The sequence below is a fragment of the Cheilinus undulatus genome, linkage group 12, assembly GCF_018320785.1.
Source record: "Cheilinus undulatus linkage group 12, ASM1832078v1, whole genome shotgun sequence".
Classification (NCBI taxonomy): domain Eukaryota; kingdom Metazoa; phylum Chordata; class Actinopteri; order Labriformes; family Labridae; genus Cheilinus; species Cheilinus undulatus.
Genome location: NC_054876.1, coordinates 45,032,452 through 45,046,317, shown reverse-complemented (window position 1 = coordinate 45,046,317; position 13,866 = coordinate 45,032,452). Strand labels below are relative to the sequence as shown.

General features: G+C 36.1%; 1 protein-coding gene across 2 annotated transcripts in view; it reads right to left on the bottom strand.

The window, feature by feature from the left end:
* pof1b (POF1B actin binding protein) overlaps positions 1–13,866 on the bottom strand; it is a 59,588-nt gene that overhangs the window by 42,731 nt on the left and 2,991 nt on the right. For both annotated transcript variants that reach the window (XM_041800558.1, XM_041800559.1), the window contains exon 2: positions 7,293–7,361. In XM_041800558.1, coding sequence (XP_041656492.1) covers positions 7,293–7,361 — 69 coding nt within the window. The remainder of the gene's footprint in view (positions 1–7,292; positions 7,362–13,866) is intronic.

The window sequence follows — 13,866 nt, the reverse complement described above, 5'->3', positions numbered from 1 at the left end:
GATTTAGGTCAATCATTTATAATATTTAAAAAAAAATTAAATTGTCAGTGAAGAAGTCTTTTGCTTTAGACCATTTACTTCTTCAGTTTTTGGTCACCATTTTGTCAACCATTTCCTCATATTTGGAGGGAAATCTAAGCAAACTTTCACCGTCTCATTCCTCACAGTAGTTTTGAAACTCTTAAACAACAGCTCAAACACCCATGTGTTAGTGGTATGTGGGTGAGTTGTTTGTTTGCAGGCAAAACACTCCAAACTCAGTGGCTGCATTTGTTTTTGTGCTTCTGTTAGACCCATGGAGTAAATATCCAGACTGTTTCATAATCTCTAAATTAAAGTGTCACCTCCTGCAAAGATTGTTTATCACCTAATCCTGCGATTGCTGCAACAATAACAAACCATTTCTGCTAAAGAGAGAGTGAACATGTGCATGCTCTTTTAATTAAAGCTGTGCGATCACATCTGAATGTTGAGGCATCCTCATGGTAAACATTAGAAGTATGACGTGCTCTTTAACATTCCTGCCGCTGTCACCATCCTGTAATTAAGCCTGGATGCTCCACATACCCCACAGTGGTGAGAAACACCTCCTCAGCAGCACAGACAGAAAACTATTTTAAAACAGAGCACTGCCGGGGTTCGCCTGTCAGATAAACTCTGTCATGGTTCTTGGATCTGTCTCATGTGAGCTCAAACACTCCAAAGGTTTTAGCTGTTAGAAAAACCAGAAAAGTCTCGAAGGCTGACAGGATCTGTCCTCACAGAAGCAAACGTCTGTCAACAATCTCTCTGCTTAGACACACTCGAACCCCTCACTCCTTCTCTCTGAGTGTGATCAACATTTGACCTCTGACCTCCTCCAAAATGATTATGAATACATGGGGTCAAAGATCAAGAGGTTTGGTTCTGCTGTGTAGATCTGGAGAATACGAGGAGAAACTTAACGGAGAAATAAGTATGGAGCTTCCTCTTCTCCTCATTGAATTAATTAAATGTTAAATATTATGATTCTCTAAGGACCTGAAGATTTTTTATTCATTCCTCACATCATTTGTTAACAGTTAGTGTTTTCTGTTAAATGTGAACGGTGTTAAATGTTGTCTTTTTACGGCTGCAGCATTGGTGAACAGCCCAAAATAAAACCAAGATAAAAACAGCTGTTTATCATGACTTTATAAACTCATTATCCTTATCAGAGTAGAACAAGACAAAATCAGATACTAGCAGGTCAGGAGAGAAAGGGAGGGATATATCACGTGCTATAAATCTGAAACCTTAAAGTGCTAACTTTGATTTAAAAAATGGGGGGATTTTGATAGAGAAACTGATGTGGAATCAAAGAAAATAAGATGATGGAGGCCGCCATATAGGAATTACAGTGGAGTATATGAGAAGGATCAGTTCACTTAATATGCCCTCTCTATCAGTACTCTCCAGATCATTTTCTTTTTTCTTTTTTAGCTGTTTAATTTCATTTTATCTATTTATTTTGCTCAGTTTTTTTTATTTTTAAAAGAGTTACTTATTATATTGTTATTAAGGTTGATTTATTTTTAATTCATTTTAAATATATTTCATTTATTTGATTTATCTATGCGTCTATTCAATACATTATTCAATATAAAACTGTTTTTTTCTTTTCTTTATATCTTATTTTAAATTTGTTTTTATCCAACTTTATTAAGTTAATTTAGTTGTTTATTTCATTTTACTGAAATAAAAACATGATACATTATTTTATCTTATTTCATTTGTCGCTAAAATTTTTTACTTAAGTCATGATTTTTTTATCTCTATGAAAATCTTTTTTAAATTTTCATTTTTGTTTGCTATTTTGCGGTATTCCATTGATTTTAATTTAAATTTATCGTATTTATGTTTTGATTAATGTTTTGTGAGTTATTTTATGCGATTTTTATAAAAACCTTTATCACTATGTTTAACTATATTTTGTTTCCATTTTATCATATAATATCTTTATTTTAGTTTATTGAGTAATTGTCTAGAAAAGTTATTAATACTTTCAGAGTTTCATTTGTTTAATTTATTTCCATTTTATATTATACTAGCTATTATCTAAGATTGGTCATTAATTTTGGTCATCTAATTTTACTTTGATTCAAACATTTGTGTTTCATTTATTTTACGTTGTTTTGTTTTATTTTATTTCTTTTGTTTCACTTCCTTTTAACATTATATTAGTTTTAATTTAAGTCTGTGGAGTTCTTTTATTTTTCAATTAAAATATTTTTATTGAATCTATCGTGTTATTTTGAATTTAATTAATTTAGTTTTGATTCCATTTTATCCTTTTTAGTTTATTTATTTATTTTAGTTAGTTTATTTAATTTTAATTAATATCTTTTTTATTTTTCATCTTATATTTTTGTATGATTTATTTTACTTCTTTTTTTTGGGGGGGGGGTAATCATAATTTTAAGTTTTACTTTATTTTCTTTGTTCCATCTTTATTTTTAATGATACTTGCTCTCATCCTGACCCAGTGGCAGATCCAGTGATACCCAGAGCTGAGCAGGAACATCTGAAACCTGATTAACTTCTTTAAAATCCTTACCAATGACTTTGTCCTGTTAACATTAATGGAGCTGTTATGCAGCTTTTCTTTCTCTTCTAGAAAATCAGATACTGAGCATACATTAACCTCCATTGGCTTGTTTTTACTAATATTACTATTCTAAAGGTGAGGTACATGAAAGTGGCCCTATCATCCTGATTTTTTCCTGTTTGTGGCCCGCAGTGAAAAAGTTTCTGTTTCCTGTTCTAATCCAAACTTGATGAAAAAGTCTTTACTGAGTCATATCAGTTAAAGGGGGAAGCAAAGCTGCAGATCTGATTTCCTGTTTCCTTGTAGAACATTCATCACTAACCAGTAATGTTATTGCTCCAGGATGACTTATCCACCATTCCTACCTGAACACAGAAACGCCCAAACTTTCAGCTCAGAGCAGCAGGCAAAGCTCAAGACTGAACCTTGTGGAATGTTCGACCAGTTACTAAAAGCTGGCTGAGTCGCTGTGAGAGCGTGTCACGGATGGTTCTCCTCCTAAAGGGGGGACATATCTGCTAAAACCAGGTCAATATGGCTCCCATTCTAAATGTCCCCATCTATTTTAGTCATAGAAAAAGGTTTTCATTTTATAGATTCTCACCGTGTGACGTGGTGTTCACATAGGCCATGGGTGTCAAACTCAAGGCCCAGGGGCGAATCCGGCCGTGGTACAGTTACATCCGGCACGCGAGATCATATCATATTCTTATTATAACTGGCCCTAAAATATGAGGTCTGCAGTTTTCCTTCAGTATAAAAATGTAAACTTAACCTTGATGATATCAAATATCCTCAAGTCATAAAAATGTGAAAAAAAGGGTTAAAAAAAAAAATTAGTGAAAAAGAAATGTGGTAAATTCATTTGTGTTTTCATTTCATATTTTCAATTTTGCATAGCACAATTATGACTTCTATCTATTATTCGGACTTTTATCTGATGTTTTGAGCTTTTACTATTTACTATTTTGACTTTTTATCCCGTATTTTGACCTTTTACATTTATTATTTGGACTTCTGGCTAATATTTAGGCTTTTTCAATTATTATTTTGATTTTTTATTTCATATTTTGGCCTTTGCAATTAATAATTTTGACTTTTTATCCTATATTTTGACCTTTTACATTTATTATTTGGACTTTAATCCAGAATCCGGCCCCTGCCATGATTGAGTTTGACACCCCTGACATTGGCAGTCTTAAAGGCTCGACTTGTCATCATGAACGTTGAAATAAAAATGTGATGCTGTTGTCATGCTGCAAACACACACCCAGTTGGAAACAGGCATGAGCAAACAATGACAACAGAACACTGTAAAGACAGCTTTAAGAGTCAGAGTCACCAAACAGACGATGGACTTGAGCCAAACACACAACACAAGTACATTTGTCACACAGTGGCCCACCCAGCTGATCTGTTTTCACAACAAAGGAAGTCTGAGAAGAGAGACTAAACCCCTTTGAAGAAGCCAGAACCAGGATGACAGACAAAACCAAAGCACTCTTTACATGTTCCTAATGTCTAAAAATCCTGAAACACAAGAAACAGACAATCTATCAGCAACACTCAGAAACAGCTGTGTTCACTCCTATAGAACAGCATAGAGAGGTGTGGTACATCTCTCCCTCAGAGTCGCTTTCATTCAGCATGCTCTCTACAAAACATGAAAGGAAAGACCACAGGTAGATTACTGTTTAAAGCTCAACAGCAGAACAATTCTCTAAAGACACAGCTGACAAGTTTGGGCAGAAACAGAGAAGAAGCAGCAGCTTCAGCAGACATGGACGGTGTAAGAGGAATCATTCTAAACTCAGTGAGACTAAGACTGCACTGCTGTTATGTAAGGACAGATAAACACAGAGAAGAAGACAAGCTGTTTAACTGCTGCTTCTGACCACACAGGGTTCACCAACGATTCAAGGGAGCTAGAATGACTGCTGGCTGGTTGAATGGCTCTGCATGACATACAGATGCAGGACTGTAAGTCCAGAGGGGGGTGAAGAAGAATTAATTTTGCAATCATTTTTCCTGTGTTACTGCAAATTACATTGGGTGTTTATAACTCCTTAAAGCCTGCTGTATCATTTTTGATACATACTTGTATGATACTTCTATCTAATCAATATGACCAATAAATGACAAAAAAAAAACTTCTGAATACAATCTGAAAAATGATAAAAATGCCCTCAAGTGGATCATCAGTTACCAAAAACAACTAATGTATCAAATGAGATTTTAAAAAATAGATGTGTTAAATTTTATGGAAATTTAGATTTTTCTGGATTTCATTAGAAAGTGAAATACATATTTCAGTTCCAAAAAATTAGAATTTTCTGGCTGTAATTTGTGTTTTCAGGCTTCAAAGGGTTAAGGTTTTTATTAGGGATCCACAATTTTATCGACCAGATATCGGTATAGAATATCAAAATTTGTGTTAATATTTACATCGGATATTTTGACCATAAATATCAGCATATAACCACTGTAAAATTTGTTCAAATATACTAATACATTAGTGGAGTTTAAGGCTGGACCAACAGACCTATGATGATCTGCTGTTACGCAATACTGCATCAATTGCATAGATGCAAACTTATAATTCCCACTAAATAGGAAGGTAGAGCATAAAAATCAGGTCATATTGGCAATAAGCTAATCACTGAAATCAAATAACTGATTGCCTTGGAGAGATGGATGTTTAAAAATATATTGTGAACAAAATATAACAATGTTAAAATGAAAATGCTTAAAGATAAGACATAAACATTTGAAAATAAAGTTGTTAAAATTGCATTTCTTCATGGTGGTGGGGGTCCACGGAATAAATTATTTTCTCTTGGGGGAGGCTCACTTTTCTGTACTTTGAAAACCCCTGATTTATAGCTTCCAGTCACATGACCAGCACAGAAGGCTGGAGGGCACTAGCAGCTACCGTTGAACACTACGTGGAGCTGCAGCACTTGACATTTTATCCTCCATCTCTTCAAATCAACACATTTACATCACCTGACAGCTGCAGAAAAACATGTCAGACCCTTCGACAGCACAGGAAACTTTTTCAATCACTAAAATCAGAAAAGTCCCAGCAAGAACTGAGCCTCAGTGATGTTTACAAACTGGTATATCTTGGAGATTCCTTCTCCTCACACCACCGTCACCATACAAGTCTGCAAAAGTACGGACAGTTTGATGTGTTTATGATGTGTTTGGGTGAATAATCTTTCTGTTTCAGAAAAGAAGGGCAACTATCAAAGCATAAATGAGTGCTAATTGTCTAATGTTAATTAGTTTGCATTACTTGATATTATTATGACGATCACTGTCAGCTGTGAGTCAGTGTTCTGGTGCTGTAATGTTAAAGACAGTCAGATTTCGATCTAGTTAACACGATTTTTGACAGCAGGATTAGAAGTATGTTTGCTGCTAAGCTATTGTGCCCTGAAGGAACAACACATCATCTAACTGTCTGAGGTATGCATTAGTTAATTACAAAAGCATAACACAACTAAATGGGATTTTAACTGAGCAAGTCTAATTCATTTCAGTCTGATCCGAGCAGTCTACAGATGCATGATCCTTTGGAGACAACACAACAGATGATTAGGTGCAGCCGTAACGCTAACTATCTGAGACACCTGAGCTGGAAGTAGGGCTGGGCAATTAATCGAAAATTAGATGAAATTGCAATATGGCCCGCTGCAATTTTCAAATTGCAAAAGGTGCAATATTTCTTTGACCTGAAATTTGTGTCAAAATAACAGTTTTTGTTTTTGTTTTTTTTGCAGCAGCAGCAGCAGATGTTATGCATGAGATATCATGCAATCATTCAAACGCCATTTTTTTAGAACAGTCTACAAAAAAATCCTACCTTCTTCATTTTTGTACTTTTTTCTTATTAAATATAAGAATGACAAAAATCTTTTAATGCAACAATTCATAACCAATTTGCAACACGAGTCAAATTCATCAGAATTAGACACTTTCAAAGAATTCTTCAGCCCATGTTTAGAAATAAGAAAAGTTAGGGAATAATCGCATATCAAATCACAATTGCAATATTGGGGAAAAAATCGCAATTAGATTATTTCTCAAAATCGTTCAGTCCTAACCGGAAGGTGCTTCATAACGTTTTCTCACCATAGCTGACTGCTTCAAAGATTGGCTGCCTTTGTTGTAAATCATTTAAGAAAATGATCCCCATAATTAAACGTAAACACGACGAGGACTTTCCCAGCTAATGCCAAAATGCAGGACATCAAAGTGTCGTCAAAGCTGCTGTCACTCCAAGAACAAACCTGTATAGACAGCAGTCATATACATGGTGCTGCACGTTCACATCACAGGAATGCACCCGCCCACGGCAGCGGCCTGACACACCTTAATCTGACATCCACCCTGGATGGTTCATCAGGGCTGAGACAGTTACAGGTCCTGTGATTGTGAACAAAGTGCTGTTGTAACTGTGACTGTGGAGGCAGCAGGGCGGTGCGTGGACTGGGGAGTTTCTGTTTTTAAAGGACTCTTGTTGTGCTACTGTACTCTAACACAGTGACATGTTCCCATGTCGAGGCTTCACACTGATGGGTGTGTCAGGTTTAGGACTTCACACCAACAGAACATATTTTCTTTCTTTTTGTTTCTTAGGCAGGAGAGAAAAACTTCACACTCTAGGATTTGACATCAATAAAAGGAGCTCATAGTGAGGCGGACTTGTGTGTGATCTGACCTCCTCAGGTTCAGGGCTCTTTACTGGGCTGGACAAACGGCTGAACACGGACGACTGCCCACTGACGCTCTGAGAAAAAAAAAAGGGAGAGAAATGAATAGATGGTCAGACTTGATTAAAATAACGATGGTCACTGGTCAGTATTCCTGGCTACCATTATGCCCTGAAGACACAAGAACACTCCAAGCAACTCAGAAAAAAGGTTATTGAAAAGTTGAAGTCTGGGGATGGAGACAAAAACATGTTCAAGGTTCTGAACATCCTCCAGAGTTCAGTTAAATCCATCATGAAGACGTGAAGGAATATGGTGCATGTGGAAATCTGCCTAGATCAGACTGTCCTCACAAACTGAGTGAGACTGCAAGAAGGAGATTAGTGAGAGAAAGACAGTGTTGAAGAAAACTAAGATTCAATCTGGACTAGAGTTCACCAAAAGGCATGTGGGAGACTCCATGGCCAAGAGGAAGAAAGTTCTTTGGTCTGATGAGACCAAAATGGAGCTTTTTGACCATCAGATAAGATGCCAAACACACCATCCCCACTGTGAAGCATGGTGGTGGCAGCATCATGCTGTGGGGATGCTTCTGGAAGGCTCCTAAAGGTAGAGGGTAAATGAATGCAGCAAAATACTGGAAAATCCCGGAGGGCAATCTTATTCAGTCTGCAAGAGAGATGCAGCTTGGGCGAAGATTTATTGTCCAATGAGACAATGAGCAAAAAAATACAGCGAAAGCAACACAGCAATAGTTTAAAGACAACAAGAGGAATGTTCTGGAGTGGATGAGTCAAAGCGCAGATCTCAATCTAAAAGAGAATTTGTGGCTGGACTTGGAAAGGGTTGTTCACACCTGATCCCTGTACAACCTGACAGAGCTTGAGCAGTAATGGAGTAAAATTACAGTGTCCAGATGTAGCAGCCTGATTGAGACCTGCCCACACAGACTCAGTCACATTTTTCATTTAACTGACATCACTTTGTAGAAATCTGTTTAAGCCAAATCATATTGACCATGAATGACTTATAAAATCAATAAAAGGGCAAAACATTGAAGGAGGTGAATACTTGTAAAGGAGACTTTAAAACAGCAGTATTCAGAACAGAATAAGACTTAAAATAGGGATGCACAATGGGAGAAAAGCAAAGCTTTTCAGTTAAAATTCATGTAATACATGGTTAAGGCTAAGAGTTTCAGTACAGGGGAGAAAGAGAGAGAGAGAGAGAGAGAGAGAGAGAGAAAGGAGCCTCAGCCACAGCTCTAAAAAGCCAATCGTCCAGTTGACTGGCCTGCAAGCATGTTCTAAAGTTAACAATGGCTATCAGTAGTTATGGGAACATGATTAACGGAACCAAAGAGTGTGTTTTTTTTCTGCTGCAATTTCAGATTAAAAAATGACTCAAAGGATTAAAGGCATGATTTTGGTGCTTCTGCAATGACTTGGCTTTGGACGTCCTCTAAAACAGGGGTTCTCAATGTTGGGGTTGGGACCCCATTGGAGGTCGCAAGACACTGAGAGGGGGGTCTCCAGATGCCTTAGAAAAACTAAGAACATTTTCGAATTATACCATGCCACTTTACACCAATTTTGCCTAATTTTGACACATTTTTGCAACTCAAAACTCATTTTTTGTCAATTTTAAACCCTTTCCACCACTTTTTTCTGCCTGTTTTTGCCACTTCTAAACCAAATCTTGCCACTCTCTGCCCATTGTTGGCTATTACCCTCTTTTACCACTTTTAAAGGCACATTACACAATTTGATATGCCCATTTTTGCCAGTATCTGACTATTTCTGCTTCAGCTAGACCTTTTTTGCAAGTAAATATCAATTTTCATTCAATTTCACTAAACTTGCACCTATTTTCGCCACTTCAACGCCATTTCAGCCACGTTTGGATCCCCTTTTACCACTTAATATGCACATTTTGTCACTTTAAGCCATTAATAACCCATTTTTTTGTTATTCTTTGCCACTTCTATCTAATTTTTGGCATTTCTAACCCATTTCTGCTACTTTTAAAATCTAATTTCACCACCTTTCCCACCATTTCTTGCCATTATTAACCCATTTTAGATATTTTATGTACTTTAATTCTGTTTTCAACAAAAGGATTTACATTTTCAAGAGGGCTACCTACTACACAAATGAATTAAATTGTTTTTCTTTAATAAGAGTGGTTATTATTCAGGTTAAATCTAAAATACCACAGTTTAACTTTACAGTGGATCATGATTTTGCTTACCCCAGTCTGGCTGGGCCCACGAAAGCTCCCCCCGTTATCCCCCTAATGGGCAGCCTTGTCCCCACATGACTATTATAGAACGCTCATGGCTGTGTTCAACCACCTTCAGCTGCAGTGCGGGTCCCGGTCTCTGGCACCTTTATTTTGGGGGCCGCAGACTGAAAAGGCAGAGAAGCACTGCTCTAAAAAACCAGAGCTAACTTGTTCTTGTCTTGACCTGCCAAAGTCTCGCAGTGACAGCCTGAAATTTGACCTGAACTTTGCTCTGATAGTTTCTGATTAAACCATTAATCATCACAGAGCAAAACCACAGAGACAATTACTGACTCCACCTTAAACTCTGTCGACTGTTTTCCCTCCAATTTCACCTCGGCTCAAACTCTACTACAGTGCATGCTGGGTTGGTATTTGAGGCCTAGTTTGACCTGGACTAAGCTGTTAATAACAAAACAAACTCTGTGGTGATTGTTCTTTGGAAACCTGACACTGATTTGTCCACTGACAGAGGTGGAGAACTGAATTTTTCTTGTGAAACTGACAAAAGAAAACACTGAAGGGAGTATTTTTCAAAACTTCCTTTTAGGAGTAAAGAAAAAACTAAGAAGTTTAAATAAAATAAATAAAAAAATTCAAAATGTGCTAATACTAGAGCAGATCCCACGATCCAACCTGTGATGAACAGAATCCTAGCCAAAAGAAGTGATCCAACCAGGTGGAAGAATGTGTTTGTCTTTTAATGTGAGGGTGCGCCCGCCAGCGGAGTTTAACCGGGTGTGGCAGCGGTGCGATTTTATCAAACACACCATCATCATTAGACTCAGAGCACCGTGACTGAGACAGCAGAATAAGCTCAATCAGTACAGGGACAAAAACAGGACTCCTGGAACAAAAACAGAACCAGGAGCTGAGGGAGCAGAGAGAGTAAAATAAAATAACGATTATTTCTATCCAGTGGAGGAGAGCTGATATGACTCAGATTTCCAGTGAAGTTATCATGTAAAGCATCAAGAGAGAGCAAAGGTCACAGGAGGAGATTATTTATCAGAACAGGAGAGTTTTCTAGTGAGCCATAAAAGACCAGACTGATGCCTAGGAAAACTGATCAATGAGGAGAAAGAGTCCGAAAGAAACAACAGAGAGAGCAATGATCCTCCTGTGATGCAGAGCAAACAGGTGTTACTGATCAGAGAATAAACTATTCATAATGCTGCATTAAACCTTGGTGTTGTCAATGTAAATCAGGGGTGTCAAACTCAAGGCCTGGGGGCCTTTGCATTTCACAGTTATGACTAAAAGTTATGGTTTGGAATTTTTATTTCATATTTTAACCTTAACATCTCATAACTATAACTTTTTGTCTCATATTTTTAACTTTAAATCCTATTTTGACCTTTTAAAGTCATGATTTTGACCTTTTTCTCAATATTTTGACCTTTTTCAACTCCTAACTTTGATTTTTATTTCATTTTTTACCTTTAAAACTCATGATTTTTAATTTTATTTCATATTTTGACATTTTAAACTCACCATTTTGATGTTTATTTCATATTTTGATTGGTAAATATAGTTTTTAATTTTATCTCTGTTTTGCTGACCATTTCAACTCCTAACTTTCACTTTTATCTCATTTTTTTATCTTTAAAACTCATGATTTTTTATTTTATTTCATTTTTGACTTTTAAAACTCAAGAATTTTAAATTTAACCTCATATTTTGACATTTTAAAATCTATGTTTCAATGTTTATCTCATAATTTTTGACTGTTAAAAATCATGGTTTCAGTATTCTCATATTTTGCCTTTAAAAAAAACATTAATTTGACTTTTAATGTCATGTTATTACCTTTTAAACCTTTAAGTTTGACTTTTTATCTCAGATTTTGAGTTTTTAATCATCATGTTGACCTATTAATCTGAAAATCATTTAGGTTAATAGTTAATAGTCAGTGGTTAAATGTGGACCCTCTTAGGCCCCCTCTTAGGTTAGACCCAGATTCAGAATTCGGCCCCCGCTGTGACTGAGTTTGACACCCCTGCTCTAATGCTTCATAAAATTAGCATAAATGCAGCTTTTACTCTTTTAGTTTGCTTCATTTTGAAACAACTTAACATGGACTAAGCAAAAAAAATCAACCTGGGGTAATCAGCTTGAGGTTTGGTTAAACTGGATTCTGTGTTTATTTTAGGATTAGTTTAGGTGCCGATGGCCGAAAAGATCAAATCTTTCACTGAGTATTATATAAATATTTATTTTTCTACAAACCTGTTCTCCTCCTTCACTAAATGAGCTTCAACTTTTCAACTCTTGAATGTTTACTTTATCTATTTATGTTCAAACAATGCAAAAGTCTTACCTGAAGAAATACAGAGAGCTGCAAGCATAAATCAACTATTTAATACAGTGATACTCAATGTGTGGCTCTTTAATGTCTTAATTTTAAATATTATTCCCCCAGAGAACCTTATTTTTTGCCCATTTTTGCCCCTTTGACTGCTTTTTCCCCATTTTAGTCAATTTCCACCCATTTTTGCCACATTTTTGCCACTTTTGGACCATTTTTGCCATCCGTGACTCATTTTTTTGTCACTTCTCACTCGTTTTTGCTATTTTCTGACCCTTCTTCCGCTTTTTCTCGCCATTTTCGCCCCTTTTCACACAATTATGCTGCATTTTGACCATTTTTGCCACCTTTAATTTACTTTTCATGCTACTTAAGCTGTTTTTGCCACTTCTCACTACTTAGATTGTGGCTCTTTGGCTCTTTGTTTGAGCAGGGTTGAGTAACACTGATTTAATACAAAGACAACATACTTAGCAAACGCCATGATTAATGCAATTTAAAATCAAATCTTGTACGTCTGGTTGGCGCTTCGGTGATGGTGATTTTAATCTAAATAGGCAGAATAATCAACATATTTCTCAGTAACTGTAGAAGAAATTAAGTAGGCCTGCACTAGATCACTTTAAGATATTTTCAATATTTACAAAAAATACTTGGATAAAAAATCATCTCCTGAAACCGTACAATCTCAAAGTCCTATACATTAGTCTATGTCCTGAAACAAAGTGAGGTTTTAGCTCTCGTACGTGTTTACCATGTATGTATCTTCACCGCCACAGCTCAGCCCTGTCCATCCTATGAACCCGTTTATCTCCGACCATCAGCTGTGAAAACTTAAAGCTCCATGTCGGAATTAATAAGTCAGCGCTGCTATGACAGAATCATGCTTACACCGTTTTAAACATGAGGTCGACCTCTGACCAACGAGCCTGATTGTGACTGACAAACCAATAACACGCTCTTCAGACATTTTAACAGCCTGCTGTGATCAATGACTGATTTATGTGTGAACTTTTTCTCAAAACAAAGATCCTCTTTACAGATTGATGATGACATTTAACAGAAAGCTGACGAGAGGCCTGACCCTGTCCACACAGGTCAAAGTGATGCTCATCCTCAGCTCTATATATCAGGTATTGTTATTCTTATAATCTAATGCAATGGCTCCCAACATTTTCCTTAGGCCCCCCAACACTCATATCTAAGAAAAGCTAACCCTCTAATACCCATTTGGAAAAATTAAACATCAATTTTAATTATTTTCTTTGAAAAAATCCCAACATAATAGGCCTACATACATTTGTTCTTGACAAAATATCTATGCATATGTCACAATACTGTGACAGTGTATAATACAGAGGGTCTGTTCATGTTTAAGAAAAAAACTCAAAATTCTTAAATCTAAAAAGTTAATTACAAGAAAAAATACACTTTTTTAACTTTAAAAGTTGGAAATGTACTTGAACCAAAATTTAGACATTTTCAGAATATAAAGTTGAAAATCCCACCACTTTTTTCAGCTTTGTTGGTTTTTTTTTACTTTACTTTACACTGTTGTACATTTTAGGTTTTAAAACTTTACATTTCTGAGTTTTTGGCGCCAAAATTTAAGCCTTTTTAAACTTTGAAATTTCAAGTAAATTTCAGAATTTTTGAACCCTAAAATTCTGAGTTTGACTCTTTGTAAACAGACAGGATCTCTTTTATTCTAAAGTCAGGTCCATACATAGCAGGCTTTTTACGGCATGCATTTGCTGATATATATATTAGGGATGTGACAAGACACTTATCTCACGAGACGAGACAAGATTTGGGCCCACGAGACGAGACTAGATTTTATACCTTTTTTTAATTTTGGAAAAAAAAATACATGGGTGGATAATATGTCCTCTATACAGCTGAAAGTCATTATTGCAGTGCATTCAGGTCTATTAAAACATGTTTGAATTAAGTACTGAATAGGCTATTAATGCTTCCAAAGAGTATCTTTT